The sequence below is a fragment of the Pituophis catenifer genome, unplaced genomic scaffold, assembly GCF_029215685.1.
Source record: "Pituophis catenifer annectens isolate HBS135680 unplaced genomic scaffold, rPitCat1.0.hap2 SCAF_2, whole genome shotgun sequence".
Lineage (NCBI taxonomy): Eukaryota > Metazoa > Chordata > Lepidosauria > Squamata > Colubridae > Pituophis > Pituophis catenifer.
Genome location: NW_027256882.1, coordinates 11684199 through 11707535, shown reverse-complemented (window position 1 = coordinate 11707535; position 23337 = coordinate 11684199). Strand labels below are relative to the sequence as shown.

The following is a 23337-nucleotide window of genomic DNA, read 5'->3' as shown; positions in this document are numbered from 1 at the left end:
TGTACTGAACAGTAACACATTTCTTCCAGCTTTGTAAAACGTCCTGCAACAAGAAGCATTTTAAGAGCCTTTTTAAACTTCAGGTGTAAATTACTCCAGGTGTAACTCAAGCCTTTTGCTCGCGTGCATTGGCATGTTGTGTGAATTTGGCCAAATTCACACAGTGTGATGCTTATCCAAGAAACCAGGGCTGAGCAAGCGTACATGAGAGGGTAATGACCCATAAGTGAGGGACATGACGGTCTGAGGGGTGTCCGAGGAAATTGGGGAGAGCGAGCTCACCCACCTAGCGGTTCCTGGGTGCACTGGCAGGAGGAACATGGGGATAGGATGAGGTGGGCCTTGGAATGAGAACAGAGATGGCAGACTGGAGGGGCTTCAGGAAGGGGGGGAACCAATAGCTTTTCTGCATCATTTCACAGATTTTAGGAATAACAGAATAACAGAGTTGGAAGGGATCTTCAGGGTATATCTAGTTTAATTAAAAGAAGGACCAGGGGTGATAAGATAGCAGTGCTCCAGTATCTCAGGGGCTGCCACAAAGAAGAGGGAGTCAAGCTATTCTCCAAAGCAGGGCAGGACAAGAAGCAATGGATGGAAACTAATCAAGGAGAAAACCAACCTAGAACTAAGGAGAAATTTCCTGAACGGTTAGATTAGAACAATTGATCAGTGGAACAGAAGTTGTGAATGCTCCAACACTGGAAGTTTTTAAGAGCAGAGCACGAGCAAAATAGAACAGAACAGGAGTTGTTACCCATGAGAGGGTAACAACCAGAGGTGCTATTCAGCAGGTTGACTGGTTCTGGAGAACTGGTAGCGGAAATTTTGAGTAGTTTGGCAAACTGGCAAATACCACCTCTAGCTGGCCCTAAGAGTGGGGTGGGAATGGGGATTTTGCAGTATCCTTCCCCCAGGAGTGGGGTAGGAATGGGGATTTTGCAGTATCCTTCCCCTGCCACACCACACCCACCAAGCCACACCACGCCCTAAACCCAGTAAGTGCAAGGAACAATCTTCCAATAAGGGAGAGATTCTCACCGTATCTCTACTATTGTTGTAGTCTTTGAACTTCTTCCCTCTCATTTCTCCTCAATACTTTCTACCCACCATCCATCTGTTCCTTTCCCATCTTGTTCCTTCAATGTACACGGGAATAATCTTAAAAAAAAATATCAGTCATCCAGTGATACCTAATCAGTTCAGAACTGGAGTCCCTGAATTTTTTTCCCCACATGTAATAGATTTGTATGCTTCTCTCTATAAAGGTCATTTTATAAGATTGATTGTTCAAAGAAAGGCTTCTTGAAAAGATTCTTCAATGCTACATGAAGCTGTATGGGGTCCCAAAGGTACCGTATTTTTTGGAGTATAAGACGCACCTTAGTTTTGGGGGAGGAAAATAAGAAAAAAAAATTCTGCCTCTGCCTACCAGCATCCATGGGTATTCATCTAGCTAGAGTCCTGTCAGTGTGTGAGACTGTTTGGAAACTGAAACAGTATTTTCTGTGTGAGCAACAAGGAAGTAGACAGCAAGGAGCCTGGCCGTGGCTTAGGTCAATTGTTCTGAAGCTGCATGCTGTGCTGCTCTCTGAAACTAAAACTGAAACTCTCCTCTGCTTGTGTTTTGCTTGCTGCTGCAAACTCTGACAGTCCTTCCAGCAAATAGCAAAGTCAGGTCAGCTTCAGCACATTATTGCAGCCTGATTCAGCACGAGCAGCTGACTGGTGGGTGGATTGGTCTCCCGGAAGAGCCCCAATCAGCTGTTCCAGGCTGCGGGGACTGCCATAGACCATCATCTCCTCTGTGCCTTGCGTTTTTGGCTACATTCGGTGTATAAGACGCAACCAAATTTTCACCCCCTTTTAGGGGGGAAAAGTGTGTCTTATACTCCGAAAAATATGGAGTATTTTTTCAAGAGGCAACTGGACTTTCTGGTTTTTCTTTGAAGACGTTTCACTTCTCATCCAAGAAGCTTCTTCAGCTCTGAGAAGCGAAATGTCGTCAAAGATAAAAACAGAAAATCCAGTTGTCTCTTGAACTGATACTGTTTCCCACACATAATGCATCTCTTTTTCTCAGGTGTAAGGGAATAGGAGTAAGAGAAGACCTTTCACTACTGAACTTTTTCCCCTGCGTGAACCCTCTTATGAGAAGTGAGGTGACCATTCTGACTGAAACTTTTCCCACACTCTAAACATTTATACGGTTTCTCCCCAGTGTGGGTCCTCCTGTGGCACGTAAGGGAAGAACTCATGATGAAGCGCTTTCCACATTCCGGGCACTGATACGGTTTCTCCCCTGTATGGATCCTTCTGTGGCAGGTAAGGGAAGAGCTAATACGGAAGGTTTTGCCGCACTCCAGGCATTTATACGGCTTCTCCCCTGAATGGATCCTTTTGTGGTAAGTGAGGTCGCTGCTGGTGTTGCAACTCTTTCCACATTCCGTGCATTTATATGGTTTTTCACCCGAATGGAGCCTTTTATGAGTGGTAAAGGAAGTCAAGCCATTGAAGCTCTTCCCGCACTCCGTGCATTGGTACGGTTTTTCCCCAGTGTGGATCCTTTTATGGGAGGTAAGGTAACTGCTCATGCTGAAGCTCTTCCCACACTCCGCGCACTTATATGGCTTCAGCCCAGTGTGGATTGTTTTATGAGATGTAAGGTGACTGTTCTTGCGGAAGCTCTTCCCGCACTCCATGCATTGATACGGTTTCTCTCCAGAATGGATCCTTTTATGGGAGGTAAGATTATTATTCCGGCGGAAGCTTTTTCCACATTCCGTGCATTTATATGGTTTTTCTACCGTATGGATCCTTTTATGGGCATTCAGGTTGCTGTTCTTGCTGAAGCTTTTCCCACACTCCGTGCATTTATACCTTTTCTCTCTAAGCTCAAAATCTTGGCGTAAAGCAAGGGGGAGGTTCAAACGACACTTTTTATCCTTGTCCCTGCAGGCATGTGGAGAGAGGAGGGATTTTTCCATGTCTCTGTTCAACTGGGTTCCCTTGGGACTTTGTGGTCCCCACAGATTTTCAAATATCTCTCCTCTGATTTCAGTTTCAACTGATTTTGAAGACTCTACAGCTTGTTTTGTATAACTCTCAGTCTGTTGTCCTTCACCTGCTGGGAACAAAATGAAAGAAGAAAGAACATTTTACGGTTAAGATACAAATGCAGGGCATCTCTAGAGAAACGGCATGAAGATTTTAGCTACAAGCAATAAGAGTGGGATGCGGTGGCTCAGTAGCTATGATACTGAGCTTGTCGATCAAAAGGTCGGCAGTTCAGCGGTTCGAATCCCTAGTGCCGCGTAATGGGGTGAGCTCCCGTTACTTGTCCCAGCTTCTGCCAACCTAGCAGTTTGAAAGTACATAAAAAATGCAAGTAGAAAAACAGGGACCTTTGGCGGGAAGGTAACAGCGTTCCGTGTGCCTTTGGCTTTTAGTCATGCCGGCCACATGACCATGGAGACATCCTCAGGCAGCGCTGACTCTTTGGCTTTGAAACGGAGATGAGCACCGCCCCCTAGAGTCAGGAACAACTAGCACGTTTATGCGAGGGGAACCTTTACCTTTTTACAAGCAATAAATGTATGAATACTTTTCTCTTCTATAGAGAGAAAAATCAGATGGGAATTTCCTTTAATAAATACATCAGCTGGTTACTTTTGAGTAGATAATATGTTCCAATACTACGTGAGCCCAGAGGAACGAGAATTCCTTACCTAAGGAGACCACATGGCTTGCATTTTCCAGCATCACCTCCTTGTAGAGAGATTTTTGGTCGAAATTCAACATGGCCCACTCTCCGTTGGAGAAAAACACAGCTACATCCTCAAAGGTTATGGGTTCCTAACACAGAAAGAAAACGTTCCCAATTAATTAATAATTCCAGGAACATTACAAGTTGTCTTTCTCAAATGAAAAAAAAAAAAAACCACCACACCAATGATTCTGCAGAACTTTCAAACCCGTTTTGTGGCTGCATTGCTTAGGAATCAACTGATGGCAAGACCTTGGATCAGGATTCTTACCCATCTACAACAGTGGCCCCCAACCTTTCGGGCACCAGGGACCAGTTCTGTGGAGAACATATTTTCTGTGGACCGGAGGGAGTGTGGTTTCGTGGGCTACCTACTGTTCTGATCTAGGCTCCCTTAAAAAGCAGGAAGCAGGAATTGGTCCCGGCAAAACCTCTTTTATTTACACAACTGTGAATTACTTTCATTCACAGTCAGCAAGGTTTGTCCAAACTGTTTTTCAAAGGAATATTTATCAACACACCTTATCTCGTTTGGCAAGCTACCACATAACTTGATTTCCAAATGCAGAGTCAGGCAAAACTTGGCACAGAGTCTCTTAAGAGTCACAAACAGAACTTTCCACTCTTGAAACTACCAAACGAATGAATTCTTTCCTGCAAAAGCCCCCTCCCCGTTAGCTCCTCTTTTGTTTCCTATGGGAGGGGCCAATCACCTCCAAGGTGTGGCTTTACTCCCAAGTCGACCCTGCTTTCTGAGTTGTTTTTGTCTTCTGGCAGCTCTGCGCATCCGCACACTGGGAACGGGCTCCAGCTGTTCCTCTGCCTCACTGCTGCCTATCTCCCTCTCTGCCTCTGACACAGAGCTCTTGTCCGAGCTTACCCAGCCCCCAGGTCTGGCCCATGTTCCTCCCCAACCTCCTCACTGTCTGTCTCTGCTGCCAGCTCTGCTGTCCGCCAGCAGGCCACAACACCTGCATCCCGCGGATGGGGCTTCACTTGTTTGCGTGGCCCAGTTGCTGGTATGCTGCGGCCCGGTGCCAGTCCATGGACCGAGGGTGGGGACCCTTAATCAAGAAGGTAGCTTCTTCAATTGGTCAGAGAGCCCTGCATGACAAGTGAACTAGTCAACACCTATACATAGGTGTTCCACTGAAGATCTATACAAAGTTGTTGGGAGACATCCTTCAGGTAGTAGCAGGAGTGCCATAGCTCTGCAGATGATTTAACAACCCTAATGGCTAGTCTGGGTAATGAAACGTCTGCAAGGAAACAAGCAAGCCCAGAGAGCACCAAGGACCCCACATTTCAACCCTGAGCTACAAATATTCTCCGTTATTGGTACCTACTTGTTTTCCCATCAGAATACTGGAAGCTTCTCATGATCCAAAAAGCAAGTTAGGTAAAGGTAAAGGTTCCCTCGCACACATGTGCTAGTCGTTCCTGACTCTAGGGGGCGGTGCTCATCTCCATTTCAAAGCCTAAGAACCAGCACTGTCCAAAGATGTCTCCGTGGTCATGTGGCATGACTCAACACCAAAGGCGCACGGAACACTGCTACCTTCCCACCAAAATGTGGTCCCTATTTTTCTACTTGCATTTTTTTACGTGCTTTTGAACTGCTAGGTTGGCAGAAGCTGGGACAAGTAACGGGAGCTCACCCCGTTAGGCGGTACTAGGGATTCGAACCGCTGAACTGCCAACTTTTCGATCCACAAGCTCAGCGTCTTAGCCACCTGCGTCTCTTACAAAAGCAAGCTAGAGGAAGCTAATAAAATAAAGGAGATGGCACCAGAAAGAAGATTTGAACCATTAAGGGAGGAGTAGGATTCTCTTTGAAGAAATCACCTTGGTGCTAGAAGATCTTACTCCTCCCTGAGTTGGAAGTACAACCACTGTTTCTGTTCCACTATCGTGAAGAGACGTTTCCATAGGTAGCATCACTGTTGTATCATTTGCTGAGAAAGAGATAGAAAAAGTAATTACATATTTTAAAAAGCTCTATCACAGAGTCTGTCTGGTTGAGTGGTTAAGGCGCCAGGCTAGAAATCGGGAGACCATGAGTTCTAGTCCTGGCTTAGCCATGAAAGCTAGCTGGGTGACTTTGGGTTAATTACTCTCTCACACTCCAACCCACCTCACAGGGTTGTTGTAGGGAAAATAGGAGGAGGAAGGTGTGTTGAATATGTTCAGCGACTTAGTTATTTCTAAAAATCATAAAGGTGGAATATATATAAAATAATAAACCATAAAACAAAATACAATGGCCTTCTTACCTATAGAGCTAAAGTACAGGTAGTCCTCGACTTACGACCACAGTCGAGCCCAAAACTTCTGTTGCTAAGTGAGACATTTGTTAAGGAAGACATTTGTTAAGTGAACTCTTCCCCATTTTACAACCTTTCTAGACCCAGCTGTTAAGTGAATGGCTGCAGTTGTTAAGTTAGTAACACAGGTTGTTAAGTGAATCTGGCTCCCCCATTGATTTTGTTTGTTGGAGGGTCTCAAAACGGGGATCATAGTGCCAGCCTCAGTGCCAAGCATCCAGATTTTGATCACCTGACCATGGGACTGCTGTAACGGTCATAGGTGTGAAAAATGATCAGAAGTTTTTCAGTGAAGTAACTTTGAATGGTCGCTAAATGAACTCTTGTAAGTTGAGGACTACCTGCATTATTGGAAAAACAGACTCACTAATAGCTCAGATAGTACAGATTCTTCAGGACCTTATATCAGAAGAATCTGTCTGGCCTGGAAGCCATCTTTTGCATTGGATCTTCAGACCTGCCACATTTAGTGCTGTGGGAAACTGGAAGGGGGGATTGTATGGAGTAGGGGAGACAGATAGTCATAATAACATTCTTTTCTCAGAGAGTCAAGGACATCTTGCCCTGCACCTGGAAGGATGCGGCTGGGAGGCATCTCCAGTTGGGACAGTGCACTGATTGGGCCATGTGATGGAGATGTGGGTGCTGGGCAGGGACTTGGACTTTCCTTTGGGTGGGGAAAACCTGGAAGCTTTCAGATTCGGGTTTTCCCAGATGTGCCAATATGACATCTGTAATAAAATGGAACTTTGAGGAACTTCTAGCCTCCGAGTCTTCTTTCGTTGGGGGTGTTACCTGGAACCCTGACACCTTCCTTTACCTGCAGATCGGTCCAGAAATGGTTTCTCCTGGGAGATCCCACCAAAGACCAGCTCCTGCGGAGGATATTTATTACAGTGTTCAACAGCCATCTCAACGAAGGGCTCCTGTGTCTGAAATAATAAAAAAGAAGTATAAAAGTGCATTACCAAGAGCGTGGGTAGTACAGTGGTCTAAGTCACCCTGTTATTAAGCTGGTTATTAAGACCAGATGCCTGCAATTACTGCAGGTTCGAATCTCGCCAAGGCTCAAGGTTGACTCAGCCTTCCAACCTTTCTAAGGTAGGTAAATTGAGGACCCAGTTGTGGGGGCAATAAGCTGACTTTGTATAAATATACAAAAAAGGATGAAGGCTATTGCTTAGCACATTGTAAGCTGCCCTGAGTCTCCGGAGAAGGGCGGCATATAAATCAAATTTAAAAAAAATTACCGCCCAGTGCTTTTTACACTCCATTCTCCCTTCAGAAAAGGGACTAGACTTTTCATATGTCCTCAGAAAGATTCAAGACAACAAACAAACAGAATATCCAAAGTGGAAATTAAATCTCCTCCTAATAATATTAGTTGTAGAAGGGAAGTATTTAAAAATTGAGTAACATTATTTCCCACAAAGAGATGCGGTGGCTCAGTGGCCAAGACACTGAATTTGTCGATTGAAAGGTCAGCAGTTCAGTGTTGCGTAACAGGGTGAGCTCCCGTTACTTGTCCCAGCTTCTGCCAACCTAGCAGTTTGAAAGCACATAATAAATATGCAAGTAGAAAAATAGGGGACCACCTTTGGTGGGAAGGTAACAGCATTCTGTGCGCCTTTGGCGTTTAGTCATGCCGGCCACATGACCACGGAGACGTCTTCGGACAGCGCTGGCTCTTCGGCTTTGAAACAGAGATGAGCACCGCCCCCTAGAGTCAGGAACAACTAGCACATATATGCGAGGAGAACCTTTACCTTTACCTATTTCCCACAATTACATATTTTTGAAAGCTCCTGACTCACCTTCAGCTTCTTCTCCTCTGCTTGGCTCAGGAGAAAGCCTTCAGCCAGGGCCACTGCCTGGGAACAGGTCTCGGCTCCACACTCCCGGACCCAGCTTGTCATCTCTGGAGGAAGGACAGCCAGGAATTGCTCCAGGACCAGAAGGTCCAGTATCTGAGCCTTTGTGTGCGTTTCTAACTTTAGCTGTTGACGATAAATATGGTGGAGTCGGCTACAAAGTTCTCGGGGCCCAGCAGTCTCTTGGCAGCGGAATTCCTTGAAAAAGTAAGTTTGTAGAACCCCATTGGTAGTTTCCCCTTCCAGGGTGTATTGATTGTTTTTTTCCATGAATTTCCCAGCAGTCTCGTTCAGTACAACACTGGGGCCTCTTCTTTCTCCTTTCCTTGCTGTGTGTTGTGTGTCTATTTTCCTTCTGTGCTTAAATGCTGTTCTGGTCAAATTCAAAGGACTTTCCCGATCTGCAAAGTATGTTTCATTGATTGGAGCCGGATGGCAGGAAGAACTCCCCTGCGCCATCTTGGGAGACAAGGAATTTTTCTTCCTGGAAAACTGGAAACTTTACACACAACCAGAGGTCTTTTCAGCAAGCGAGCTAAGGGAAAAAGGAAACAAAACTCATTTCAAAAAAAGGCATTAACAGAGCTGCTCAGAAATCCTTCAGAACTTTTCTCGTTAATCCACCTGCAGGAATTGGGAGTTTCTTTATGAGATGCACACTTCACAGTTTTACGCATGACAATCTTCTTACATTAGTGGTGGCTTGTTCTCCGAGCTTACTGTTTAGCCTTTGAACGTTTTGTCACCATGCTAGGTAAAATCCTCAGGGGGACTTCGGCTGAAGCGTCTCGTTTCAGTTCTTCACCACTTTTTATAACTTTGATAAGGACCGTTGGTGTGTGTCACAATCCTTGGGAATCCGGAGCTGGGGCAGAACATTCAGGAGGCAACTGGACTTTCTTGTTTTTTCTTTGAAGACGTTTCGCTTCTCAGCCAAGAAGCTTCTTCAGCTCTAACAGGATGGTGGGGAATGGAAGGATTTATATTCCTTGCAGACAGCTGGTCATTTGCATCCTTTTTGAGGGTCGTTAATGGTTCCTGTACTCAGCACTACTCAGGTGACCCTGAGGACACAGATAAACCTTCAAGTGGCCTCAATAACTCTTGTTGTTAGTTGCGAAGTCGTGTCCATCCCATCGCGACCCCATGGACAACGTTCCTCCAGGCCTTCCTGTCCTCTACCATCCTTTGCAGTCCATTTAAGCTCATGTCCACTGCTTCAGTGACTCCATCCCTTCTTCTTTTGCCCTCAATCTTTCTCAGCTTTAGGCTCTTCTCCAGTGAGTTCTTCCTTCTCATTAAGTGGCCAAAGTATTTCTGTTTCATCTTCAGGATCTCACCTTCTAAGGAGCAGTCAGGGTAATAACAGTAACTCTCTCAAAGGATGCAAATGACCAGCTGTCTGCAAGGCATAGAAATCCTTCAATTCCCCACCATCCTGTTAGAGCTGAAGAAGCTTCTTGAATGAAAAGCGAAAACGTCTTCAAAGAAAAACAAAACAAAACAAGAAAACCCAGTTGCTTCCTGAAAAAGCACCTTTGGGACATTTGTCTGAAATGGTACCATAGGGCTTCCTGCCTGAGCAAGGGCTGGACTAGAAGACCTCCGAGGTCCCGTCCAAGTCTGTTATTCTGTTCTGCTGCATTCGCAGATCGGAGGCAATGGAGCAGTGGTGGGTTCCTCCCGGTTTGGCCCGGTTCTGCCGAGCCGGTAGCGGTGACGATATGACATCACTGAACCGGTTCTGTCCCCCACTCCTGCATTATTCTTACCTTTTATTTGGCCCCACCCCCAATCTATTGCTGCTTCCTGAGTCCCAGCTGATGGCTAGAGGGAAAAAAACTGTTTAAACTCTTGGGTGGGGCTTCAAAGGGCCGCCCTACAGCTGATCAGTGTTAAAAGAAAATAAATGGGTAGACCAGTGCCTGCAAAAATACATGAGTAGATCAGTGCCTGCAAAAATAAATGGGTAGACCAGTGTCTGCAAAAATACATGAGTAGATCAGTGCCTGCAAAAATAAATGGGTAGACCAGTGCCTGCAAAAATACATGAGTAGATCAGTGCCTGCAAAAATAAATGGGTAGACCAGTGTCTGCAAAAATACATGAGTAGACCAGTGCCTGCAAAAATAAATGGGTAGACCAGTGCCTGCAAAAATACATGAGTAGATCAGTGCCTGCAAAAATAAATGGGTAGACCAGTGCCTGCAAAAATACATGAGTAGATCAGTGCCTGCAAAAATAAATGGGTAGACCAGTGCCTGCAAAAATACATGAGTAGATCAGTGCCTGCAAAAATAAATGGGTAGACCAGTGCCTGCAAAAATACATGAGTAGATCAGTGCCTGCAAAAATAAATGAGTAGACCAGTGCCTGCAAAAATAAATGGGTAGATTGGTGCCTGCAAAAATAAATGAGTAGACCAGTGCCTGCAAAAATACATGAGTAGACCAGTGCCTGCAAAAATAAATGGGTAGACCAGTGCCTGCAAAAATAAATGGGTAGACCAGTGCCTGCAAAAATAAATGGGTAGATCGGTACAGCTCTGCAAGCAGTTAAAAGCCTGGTAGACTAGTACCTCTGCTAAATCCTAAATAATTGTCACATGGCCATCAAGCCACGCCCATAAAATAAGCCACGCCCACAGAACTGGTAGTAAAAAAAATTTAGAACCCACCCCTTCAGTGGAGGGTCTGCGAGGGAAACAGCTCTGCCTTTGCTTCCACCTCCCTGGATCTCCTTGCCCACCTCCACCCCCGCCCCGCCCTTACTGCCCGGATTTTCCAGGACAAAAGCACCCCCCACCCCTTTTTGCTCTAAGGCTGCAAGGCGATCAACCCATTTGCAAAAGGGAGGGGGGGGTTGCAAAAGGAAAGCTGCTTCGCCTGGCATCCCGAGGGAAAAGGAAACAAGCGCAAACTCCAGGCTTACCCCCTCTCAATCCGGCACTCCGATCTCCAAAGCCAGGCGCGCAAGCGAGAGGATCCCGCGCTCCCGATTTCTCGGAGGCTGGAGAGCAGCGGCCTCGCAAGCCGCCCAGATCTCCCCCTGCTCTGCCAAGAAAGGGTTAAAGGGAGAGAGAGTGGCGCTTCCTAGAAAGGGCACCCTCGGGCCTGGGATTTTCCTTTGACGGTGCTGGCGCGGGGTCCTCCGGGCTCTTTGATGCAGGCTGTCCTGGGTTGGGGGAGCCTCTTTGCAGGAAAGTGATTGCTTGCTTGCTTGCACTAACACGATGCGCTAAGCCAGAGGTCTTCAAACTTGGCAGCTTTAAGACTTGTGGACTTCAACCCCCAGATCCCTTCCATCTATTCTATTTCTATTTTCTATTTTCTATGGACAACGTTCCTCCAGGCCTTCCTGTCCTCTACCATCCTATGGAGTCCATTTAAACTCACGCCGACTGCTTCAGTGACTCCATCCCTTCTTCTTTTGCCCTCGATCTTTCCCAGCATTAGGCTCTTCTCCAGGGAGTCCTTCCTTCTCATTAGGTGGCCAAAGTATTTGAGTTTCATCTTCAGGATCTGGCCTTCTAAAGAGCAGTCGGGGTTGATCTCCTCTAGGTCTGACTGGTTTGATCCAGTGGTGAAATGTAAAATTTGTTACTACCGGTTCTGTGGGCGTGGCTTGGTGGGAGATAATGTGACTGGGTTGTAAAAAACAATGCTTTTAAAAGGCTCTGACGATCCCAGCTGAGCCGCATGATTTTCAAGGCTTTTTTTTTTTACTTTTAAAAGCGTTTTTTCGGCAAAATGCTTTTAAAAGTTAAAAAAAAAAGCCTCTGATGATCGCATGATTTTTCTTTTGCCCTCAATCTTTCCCAGCATGAGGCTCTTCTCCAGGGAGTCCTTCCTTCTCATTAGGTGGCCAAAGTATTTGAGTTTCCTCTTCAGGTTCTGGCCTTCTAAAGAGCAGTCAGGGTTGATCTCCTCTAGGACTGACCGGTTTGATCACCTTGCAATCCAAGGGACTCGTAGGAATCTTCTCCAGCACCAGAGTTCAAAGGCCTCAATTCTTTGGCACTCAGCCTTCCTTATTGTCCAACTTTCACAGCCATCCATTGCAACTGGGAAAACCATAGCCTTGACTATGGACACTTTTGTTGGCAGGGTGATGTCTCTGCTTTTTAGAATGCTGCCTAGTATGCTGTCTACTGTAGGTCTTCAAACCTCTTCCTCATCATCTCAATACTGCCCATCCACCTTACCTATTTTCCCCTTCTTAGAAATACAGGTAGTCCTCAACTTACAACAGCTCACTTAGTGACCATTCAAAGTTATAACATCACTGAAAAAAGTGACATTTTTCAGAGTTACGACTGTTGCAGCATCCCCCTGGTCACGTGGTTTACATTCAGATGCTTGATGTCTCACATTTATGACGGTTGCCATGTCCCAGGGTCATGTGATTATCTTTTGCCACATTCTGATGAGCAAAGTCAATGGGGAAGCCAGATTCACTTAACAACCAGGTTACCAATTTTAATAACTGCAGTGATTCACTTAATTCTGGCAAGAAAAGTTGTAAAATGGGGCAAAACTCACTAAATAAATTTCTCACTTAACAAGGTAAATTTTGGCCTCAATTGTGGTCATATGTTGAGGACTACCTGTAGAAAAACACGGACAGCAGAAAGACGCAAGTCTGCCCTTTTGAGTTCTTTGTTTTTGTTTTATTTTATTATTGTTTGTTCTATTTCTACTTTAATTTTTGTTGGATGATAGAAATATATTTATCCCAAGCATGTTTGAACTCAAATTATTGATAATTGACCCACTGGAAGTCGACTCCAAGCTTCCACTATACTCTTTCTGTGAAGTAATACTTTCTGACATTACTTTTGAACTTCCCTCCTGTCAGTTTGAGTTTCCTGTATTTCCTCTCAGGAGCACTCTGCAGGCCTCCCAAACCTTCTGTGCGTCCTGTTTTTGCAAAAAACGGGACACACAGGGTTTGGGAGGCCTTCAGAGTACTCCTGGGGGCCGGGGAGGGCAAAAACACGATGTGGGCGGTTTGGAAGGCCAAAAACAGGGCCTGCAGAGGGTTTGGGAGGCCTGCAGAGTGCTCCTGGGGGCTGGGGAGGGCAAAAATGCTGTTTTTGCAAAAAACATGCCCATGTGTGGCCTCCCAACCCCGCCCCCCCCCCCGTGTCACATTTTTGCCCTCCCCAGCCCCCAGGAGCACTCTGCAGGACTCCCAAACCCTGTGCAGGCCCCGTTTTTGTGAAAAATGGGCCTGTTTTTGACAAAAAGAGGACCCGCGGGGTGGGGTTTTGGGAGGCCAAAAATGGCTGTATTCAGTATATAAGATGCACCAACATTTCCACCCTCTTTTAGGGGGGCAAAAAGTGTGTCTTATATTCCAAAAAGTACAGGTAATTTTTTTTTCAAATCAATCATCTCTCTCTCTGCATGTGATAAATCAGCTCAGACCTGGAGCCCCTGAATCTCTTTCCACTTGTAATATATTTGTGTATTGTGTTATTTCTATGAAGGTCATTTTATGGAAACGACATTGATTGTTGTAAGGCTTTTTCGCAATGTAGCATGAAGCTCTATGCAGGTTCCCCCATATGGACTTTTTATAAGAAAGAAATTGAGTCAATATTCTGTTCCCCACACATAAGGCAACTCATCTGTATGAATCTTTTATTGGGTGTAAGGAAACGTCTGCAAGAAAACAACCAAGCTCTGAGAGCACCAAGGACCCCTCATTTGCTACCTTCTTTGCTGGGTTCCTGGGACGTCACAGTGACCATGTGACATTCTTAACGAGACAGGGTGATTTATTTAGTGGCAGCAACCAGGAATGCCAAAATTGCTGACCCTAAACTCTGCTGTCATGTGACGCTGTGTTCTACAACCTTACTTATCTGAGGACTACATGCAAGTGTGTTAGGATATGGTTTGAGCCTAACTAGTTGTCCAGGTAATATGAGTGTACTGTAACTTTAATATGAAAATATATTATGTTACTTTAAAGGTATTCATTGTAATGCTGAGTCATGCTGTAATCAGGTAATGACTGGTTGTGAGAGTATTTAAGCAAGGTATTGTAACGTATTCAGTTTGATGATGAAGCTGCTATGCTAAGCTACCATTGAGAGGAGTTGTTATCTGCTAATATCGTTTGATGGATCTGCTACCATCGTGGTTTGTGAACCAGAGTGAGTTTGTTATGCTAACCAACTAATGTTTGTTTGGTAAGAAGATATCTGTAACTACTGGACTAATTTAACTGGAAAAGACATGGAATTTGTTTAAAGACTATGAGACTGTTTTTCTACTATAAAGTAAGCTTTTGATAAACCAGTTTGCATAACTCTTATTCATTGCTCTCAGCAACGTTTCCTTGTGCATTTACTCTGCTGGTTGGTAACACAACACCAATATTCTTAACAAAGTGGATAACAAAAGGGGGGAAAAGGACAAAATCCCAGTTTAGCCCGTAGAGAAAAAAAGCGAAACATCAAGAGAAAAGGACAGCAGCAACCGTAAGCCACAGTCCACAAAGTCTACTGGTAGAGGTCTACGTAATTGGAAGAATTGCTGCCTAATCGACAAATATATTATGTCGGCAGTCACTTGCATGGTATGGGAGCAGCTCCGTAGCGGATAAAAAAGCTCTACAGAGAATCATTAAAACTGCTCAGAATATCATCAGGCTCCAGTTACCAGCCCTGGACGACATCTTTGAATCTCGCTGTATGAGGAAGTTGCATAACATTCTCCGAGACTCTTCCCATCCTGCTTACAATCTTTTTGGACTGTTGCCTTCTGGCAGAAGATACAGAACAAGTAAAACTCAGACCACACATTTTCTGAATAGTTTTTATCCGAGAGCTATAATTGCACTCAACAATGAACTAAAGGGCCACCATCAGTGAGCTGTTGGACAGTATTACTTTGTCTGTTATGTGGCTGTTTGGATGGTTTAGGGGTGGGGAATTGTGGTGGGTGGGAATGTGTTTGGGGATTGTTATGTGTGTTGAACCTGGTTTTTGGGTGTTAAGTGAATTTCATTGTATGGGTATACTGTGTATACAAGTACAATGACTATAAAATGGTTGTTTGTTGTTGTTGTTGTTGTTGTTATTATATTCCATGTTCAACAGAAGCTTCTCAGGAGATCAATGTAAGGCAAAATGCTAATGACGATTTTATCCATTCTGTCGTATCCAACTCTTGACAAGTCTATGGACTCTTCTTCTTTGAGTTGTTCTATGTTCTGGCTGGTGTCAGCTTTGATGGTGTCCGGCCGTGTCCTTTGGTGGCCTGGCTTCTTGTTACCCCCTAACTCTTTCAAACATAATTCATTTCATATTATTTGGGGGGAAAACTCACTTTCCCATTTGGTAATTCGGTAGCATGATTTTTTAAAAAAAAAAACACCTGGTGTCACTGAAGGATCCCACGGCACACACAATAGTTGGCTGTTTTGGGCATGAATAAATGCTACCTAGTCAGGAAAGAATCCAAGGACACTACCACATGAATACATGCTTGGCATCTCAGTGTGTTTCTATTAATAGACACCCCTTTTTCAAGGATTTTTCAGTGTGTCTCTATTAATAGGCACACCTTGACTACTTGACTACTACTCTGCTACTGTTGTGGCCCGTCAGCAGCCTGTGCAGCTAGTAGCTGATTCCGACAGCAAGGAGACTGGTATAGTGTTGCACCAGCAGCCTGTGCAGCTGGCACATGAGTCAGACAATGAGGAGGCTGGAGAAGATGTGATGCCAGAGGCGGGGATTCAGCCTTCAGAACCTCCAGAAGCTCCCATAAGTAAAGAGGAAGAAGAGGAGGAGCCTCTTCTTGATGCATGGGCGCACAGAGCTGCCAAAAGGCAGGAGTGGCTCTTCTGGAGGAGGCCTTGGGGTAAGGCTTGGGGCTAATTGGCCACTCCCTTAGCCTATTAAAGGAAGGACGATGACTGAGGCAATTTGCAGGGAACAACTTCGTTCACTCTCCTTCGTGTCTGGATCTTAGTTCTCTGCAAATTGCTTCTGGGCTTTCTGCCAACCATAGTAAGATTACGATTATTTATTCTTTGGATTCTTGTAGGCAGTTAAGAAAGTTAATTAACAGCCTTTATTTGAAAAAGACTGATTTAATTTAGTAAACTAAGGTTTGTACAGACTTTGTGTGTGCTGTGTTCTTTGGGGTCCGTAGCTGGGGCAGAACAGCTACTGACTTCCCTTTCGTCCTTCAACTTGGCAGATGCAATTCTTTCTTGAAGTCTGTCATGCATTCGTATCCAATTCGACATGGTGTCCATCAGCTCAGAACTGGAGTCCACGAAGCTCTTTCTACAGTCAAGACGTTTATTTGGTGGTCCTCTGGATGAATCTTTTTATGAGAAGTCAGTTGACAGTTCCAAGTGAAGCTCTTGCCACATTCCATGCATTTGTAGGGTTTCTCTCCTGAGTGGATCCTCTTATGAGAAATAAGATTACTGCGCTGATTAAAGCTCTTCCCACACTCCATACATTTATAGGGTTTCTCCCCCGAGTGTATACTTTTATGGGAAATAAGATTACTTCGCTGACTGAAGTCTTTCCCACATTCCATGCATTTATAGGGTTTCTCCCCTGAATGGATCCTTTTATGCAAAGTAAGATCACTGTTGGTACTGCAGGTTTTTCCACACTCCGTGCACTTATAGGGTTTCTCCCCCGTGTGGATCCTTTTATGGGAAGTAAGGTGACTGCTTATGGTGAAACTCTTTCCACACTCTATACATTTATAGGGTTTCTCTCCAGTGTGGATCCTTTTATGAAAAGTAAGGTGGCCACTCTGGCTGAAGCTCTTCCCGCATTCCGTGCATTTGTATGGTTTCTCTCCAGAATGGATCCTTTTATGGGAAGTAAGCTGGCCATTCTGACTGAAGTTCTTGCCACATTCCGCGCATTTATAGGGCTTTTCTCCCGTGTGGATCCTTTTATGTGACGTCAGCTGCCCGCTCTGACTGAAGCTCTTTCCGCAATCCACACATTTATACGGTTTCTCACCTGAATGGATCCTTTTATGGGAAGTCAGGGAGCTATTTTCACTGAAGCTCTTTCCACAGTCCAGGCATTTGTACGGTTTCTCCCCCGAGTGGGTCCTCTGATGGGAAATAAAATGGCTGCTGTTGTTGAAGCTGCCGCCGCATTCCATGCATTGATATGGTTTCCCTTCCACATGGAGGCTTCGGTGGAAAGCAAGAGGGATGAAACTTTTCCCATCTTCCAGGCATTCGCCTTGCGTCTCTTTCCTATAAATGCTGGGGTGTTCACATAAATCGGATTCCTCTCTAATTATTTCTCCAAATGGGAAGCCCATTCCCTTTTCTCCGTGATCTTCTTGGATCAGGAAAAGATGGACATCCAGGTTTTGAGAAGTAGAGGAGTTTTGCAGGTCACCATTTAACCGCTTTGCCTCTGGCCATTGTGGCCCTTGCTGATTTTGAAACGTCTCTTCTTCAATTTCAGTTTTGACTGTTTGGAAAGCTGTCTCTTCGCAATTCTCGTTCTCCCGTCCATCACCTGCTGAACCAAAAAAAGAAAAAGTCCATGAGCCTTGATAGTACAGTGGTTTAATGCACCCTGTTATTAACACAGCTGCCTGCAATTTCTGCTGTTCGAATCTCTCCAAGGCTCAAGGTTGACTCAGCCTTCCATCCTTTCTAAGGTAGGTGAAATGAGGACCCAGTTTGTGGGGGCAATAAGCTGACTTTGTATAAAATATACAAAAGAATGAAGGCTATTGCTTAACGCATTGTAAGCCGCCCTGAGTCTCCGGAGAAGGGCGGCATATAAATCAAATTAAAAAAAAAATAATAATAATAAAAAAAAATTTAAAGCACAACTTGAGAGTGCTGTTAGGAATCAAGCCCCCATTAGCTGCCTCTTTATCTAGTATTTCTCTATTACCCCGTTTTATTTTATTTTTTATCTTTTTATGATCCCATAATCCCTTGCAGTCGGCGCAACTGAATGTAGCTGAGTGTTTTACTGGCCGGATGCCCTTCCCGTCGCCAATGCAGAGTTCGCAGCAGATATTATCTCTTTGTGTCCAGAGAGAGAAATCTCTGCCGTTACCTAGGATTGAACTCACAGCCTCCTGATTGTGAGGCGAGAGCTCCACCTCTAGGCTACCACACCACTCTATTACCCCATTCCTGTTCTTAAATCTTCCAGTCCTTCCCTTTCAAGGTCCCTTCTGCCTCATGCCACTCAACTACCCTGAAACATTTATGTTACTTCTACCAGTGTATCTTCCAATTAGTGGGGCTGGGGATTACTGTTGGAAACCTAAGCAGTTGACAAGCGATGGTTCCATTTTCTCTCCCATGCAGTCCAGTGTTTATTGTTCTTAATATTTGGTTTCAAGCATGAAAAAAAAGACAAGCTGCCCAGTTAAATTTAGATTAAAAACAAGAGGTGGATGCCATTGCTCTACAGGAAAATAGACTTGGAAATTAAAATTTAATCTATTTTGGATAAAATTGCATGCTCTGGATAAAAATTGTACAGAATTGGTTTAGGGAAAATGAGCCTGGGTATGTCTAGTTTAATAAAAAAGGATTAGGCATGACATGACAGCATTGTTATGACTCCGACCCCCGAGCCCGTCTTATCAGAGGGAGAAGACTCCGAAGGTGAAAGAGAGGAGTTGGCCAGGCCTCCCACTCCAGGACCCTCCTCACCGGCAATGCCTCAAGTGTCTCCCGAGGGAGAAGAGATTGGCCAGGAGCCAGGTATCTCCGAGCAGTTGCAGTTGGACAGTAACGGAGATAAGTCTTGGCTGGATCCAATCCACGCCAGCGTCGGAGAGACAAGCGCACGCAGCAGAAAAGGAGGCGTGCCAGAGATTAAGCTGAGTCACTGGACCACATCCCACAGGGGATAAAAGGGGGTGTGGTGGCCATTCAGGCTCTGTGACGGACAAAACTAAACAACTAGCGAGTCACATTGTATCTCTGAAACTACGTTATCTGCCTGCCTTGGATTTAATATGGACTGGACTTGACAATTCTGTGGCTTTGTGTATTTGTTTTGGTTTATCTGACGGAGGAGGAACACCTCCCTCTGTGAGTAAAGTTCTTGGCAAGCAGCTACTGGGTTGCTGCCAATCCTGTTATCGAAGGAATTTATTGTCTGCAAGTTTTATTTAACCCCTGACTGTTTGTGTGCGTGTGTGAGACGGGGACAGAACATGCATGTTCCAATATCTAAAGGGCTGCCACAAAGAAGAAGGGGTCAAACTGTCTATAGAGATTCTCAGTCATCCAAGTCATGGTTGTCCCACAGGTGCTTTTCAAGAGGCAACTGGACTTTCTGGTTTTTCTTTGAAGACGTTTTTGCTTCTCATCCAAGAAGCTTCTTCAGCTCTGGCTGGATGGTGGCCTTCCATTCCCCACCAGAAAGAAAAAAACAGAAAGTTCAGCTGCCTCTTGAAAAAGCACCTTTGGAACAAAGCATCAAACTATTCTCCAAAGCGCTTGAAGGTAGGAGAAGAATTAATGGGTGGAAACTAATCAAGGAAAGAAATAACTTAGAACTAAGGAGAAATTTCCTGACAGAACAATTAATCAGTGGAACCACTTGCCTCCAGAAGTTGTGAATGCCCAACACTCAAAGTTTTTAAGAAGCTGTTGGATTTGCCTGAAGTGGTGTAGGGTTTCCTGCCTACTTTGTAGTAGAAAATATCATTCCCATCTATCGTAACATAAAATAAAGAAAAATCCTTACCCAAGGTAGCCAGATTCCTAGCATTTTCCAGCATGACCTCCCTGTATAGATTTCTTTGGTTGAAATCCAACAGAGCCCATTCTTCCCCAGAGAAAAATACAGCTACATCGTCAAAAATCGGGGGAACCTGGAACAGGAAGAGAACATTCCCCTATTAGTGAAGAGTTACTGGAAGTATTTATATATACTTTTTTAATGGACAAGTTCCAATACCAGAGTTTCTCCTTGTGCTAGATCAGGGCTGTCAAATTCCCGGCCCATGGGCTGGATGAAATGGTGAAATGTTACAGGTTCGGGCGAACCGGTAGCGATAAAAACTACCAGTTTGAGCGAACCGGTAGTAAAAAAAAGCTACCAGTTCCTCTGAACTCGTATTTCCGACAATCAGCTGTGCCGCGTGATTTTAAATTGCTAGAAAGCAGAAAATCCTGCTTTCTAGTGACTCCAAATCGCGCGGCACAGCTGAAACCCCCCTCGCTGTTCTATTTACCTTCCCAAGTCTCCTTTTTGTGCATACTGCTTGCATGCAGCATGTTTGGTGCGCACTGTGCATGCACGCATGTTTGTCACGTGTTTGGTGCGCACTGTGCATTCGCGGCCAGCAAACCAGTAGCACACTGGTTCAGATTTCATCACTGGCTGGATGCGTCACATGCTGGCCACACCCACATCCGGTTTAGTGAAGGGGGAAAAAGTCCTGATATGTCATGTGATGCCATTGGGACATGAGTTTGACACCCGTGTGCTAGATAAATAATCACATCCTACAGATAAATTTTGCGATTCTTAACAGGAGAACTCAAGCTATTGATTGGTAAATGTTGAATTGATTCTACTGACTGCACAAAACATTTGATATTACATCAAATACATCAGAGGGATGTAACTCCAAGATTCCTCTCGATCAACTGATACCACAGCCAGGGGTGCATCATTAAATAAGAGCTTCAGATCCATCCTGTAAAGAGGCTTGCTGAGTCCTCTTCAAAATGTTAACTGGTGGCTTATGTTGTCCCTCAGGGATCAACACAGTCCTTATTCAACCCATCAGTGAAGATTCATTCATTCCCAATGAATGAATTCATCGGGAAATGGATTACAGAAAGGATTATAAAATGGCATCAATTAAGAAGTCATAATGCAGCTTTGTGTGGACTCCTACAGGAAGTTTGCTCATGCTCCAAATATTAGAGGGGAGCTAATAAATTGAAAGAAGTTGGCTGTGCCCATTTGATGAAATTGGATGCCTCTTGAGTCACTCTAATTTGTTGGGAGAGGGAAAAGTCCTACCTGAGCTGGGAGGATAACTACTGTTTCTGCTCCACTATAAAGAGGAGCTATTTCCATAGGTGCCGTCTGTAACTTTCCATTCTCTGCGGAGAGTGAGATAAAAGAGAACATACATGTTTTAGAAACATAAAAAAAACCTCACACAAAACTAGTTTTGCACTCAGGCCTAAGGTCCTTTCGCAAAACAAGGTCATAAAATAACAGTCGCTCAGAAACCGGTAGTCCTTGACTTGCGACCACAACGGAGCCCAACATTTCCGTTACTAAGCGAGACAGCTGTTACATGAACTTTGCCTCATTTTATGACCTTTCTTTTTGCCACAATTGTTAAGTGGATCACTGCAGTTGTTAAATTAGTAACATGGTGAAGTGAACCTGGTTTCCCTATTGACTCTGCTGGTCAGAAGATCACCGAAGGGGATCACATGACCCCGGGAGACTGCAACTGTCGTAAGTACATGCCAGTTGCCAAACATTAGGGACTATGCAGACCAGGGGTGGGTTCTAAATTTTTTTACTACCGGTTCTGTGGGCGTGGCTTATTTTATGGGCGTGGCTTGATGGTCATGTGACAATTCTTTAGGATTTAGCAGAGGTACTGGTCTACCAGGCTTTTAACTGTTTGCAGAGCTGTACCGGTCTACTCATGTATTTTTGCAGGCACTGGTCTACCCATTTATTTTTGCAGGCACTGGTCTACTCATGTATTTTTGCAGGCACTGATCTACTCATGTATTTTTGCAGGCACTGGTCTACCCATTTATTTTTGCAGGCACTGGTCTACCCATTTATTTTTGCAGGCACTGGTCTACCCATTTATTTTTGCAGGCACTGGTCTACTCATGTATTTTTGCAGGCACTGGTCTACCCATTTATTTTTGGAGGCACTGGTCTACTCATGTATTTTTGCAGGCACTGGTCTACTCATGTATTTTTGCAGGCACTGGTCTACCACCAAACTGCCTTTTACCACTGATCAGCTGTAGGGCGGCTCTTTGAAGCCCCACGGCAAAAGTTTAAACAGTTTTTCCTTATAGCCCATCAGCTGGGACTCAGGAGGCAGCAATAGATTGGGGGTGGGGCCAAATAAAAGGTAAGAATAACGCGGGGATGGGGGGGGGGGCAGAACCGGTTCGGTGACATCATATCATCATCACTACCGGCTCGGCAGACACTGCAACAGTCGTAAGTGTGAAAAACAGGCATAAGTCTTTTTTTTCAGTGCCATTGTAACTTTGAGCAGTTGAACAGTGTTGTAAGTCAAGTCAATTGTAGTATGTAGTATGAATGTGTCAGAGTACTATATTTTTAGGAGTATAAGACACACCTACCTTTTTTGGTGAGGAAAACAAGAAATCTACCTCTGCCTCCCAGCAATTTTGCCTCATTGCAGCAAACAGCAAACAGCCTGCTTTACTTTCATTTTCGTTTTCAGCATAGCTTGATTAGCACAAGAAAAAAAAATCTGCTCCCAGCAATTTACCTCCTTGCAGCAAGCAGCAGAGGCCCACGCAAAACAGCTGAGAGTAGGAGGCTGATCCAACAGACAATCAACTTGTGCTAATTAGGCTGTGTTGAAGCTGAAATGGGCTGTTTCTTCTGGCTGCTTGCTGCAAGGAGGTAAATTGCTGGGAGGCAGGGGCCAAAGGGTGGGGACCAGTGGGTGGGCAGGGCTACATTCAGTGTATAAGACATACCCAAATTTTCACCTCCTTTTAGGGGGGAAAAAGGTGCATCTTATACTCCAAAAAATACTATATATTCATGAACTGGAATAGGGCATAGCAATAGGTCAGCCAATGAGGGTTATTTGGTAACTGAAACATAGTATTTATTGTATGGGGCCATAAGAGACAGTTTGGAGCCTGGGCGTGGCTTAACTGTTCTGTATATAAGCTTGAGGGCACTAGCTTCTCTCTCCTCCATTTTGCCTTCTCCATTTTGTGCTGGGTTTGTTCTTGCTATGTCTCTTCTCTACAACGTGGAAAAACCTACAAGGGCATTGTATGCCTTATGTGTTGTTATGTATATAAAGACATTTGTATCCTGCTTAATAGTCTGCTTGTGTGTGTGTGCAACAAACTCTGACAGAATGTAGGAACCTTTCTTTACCTGATGGGATATTCTTGGATGGCTCTTCCTGGGAGCTCTCTGCCAAGTCCACCTCCCAAGAGGGATGCAGCACATCTCCCCGTGCTTGAGAGCGTTCAACGACCACCTCAACAAGGGGCTCCTGAAGCTGAAAGAGTAATTGAGAGAAAAGAACGCATTTCGGCCCAATGCTTCCGATTCCAGAGCCCTGTTTGTTTTAATTTGATTTATATGCCGCCCTTCTCCGAAGATTCAGGGCGG

The 23337-nt window shown here is 44.8% G+C and overlaps 1 protein-coding gene across 1 annotated transcript; it reads right to left on the bottom strand.

Annotated features, from left to right (window-relative positions):
• Window positions 1–1615: 1615 nt before the first annotated feature.
• LOC139311764 (zinc finger protein 665-like) lies at window positions 1616–23337 on the bottom strand. Its single transcript, XM_070936268.1, has 5 exons — window positions 23098–23337; window positions 20986–21068; window positions 19696–19822; window positions 16359–17490; window positions 1616–2868 (listed from the first exon to the last, which is right to left on the bottom strand). Exons 2-5 carry the CDS (start codon window positions 21040–21042, stop codon window positions 2118–2120), a joined length of 2067 nt encoding a protein of 688 aa, XP_070792369.1. The 5' UTR covers window positions 21043–21068; window positions 23098–23337; the 3' UTR covers window positions 1616–2117.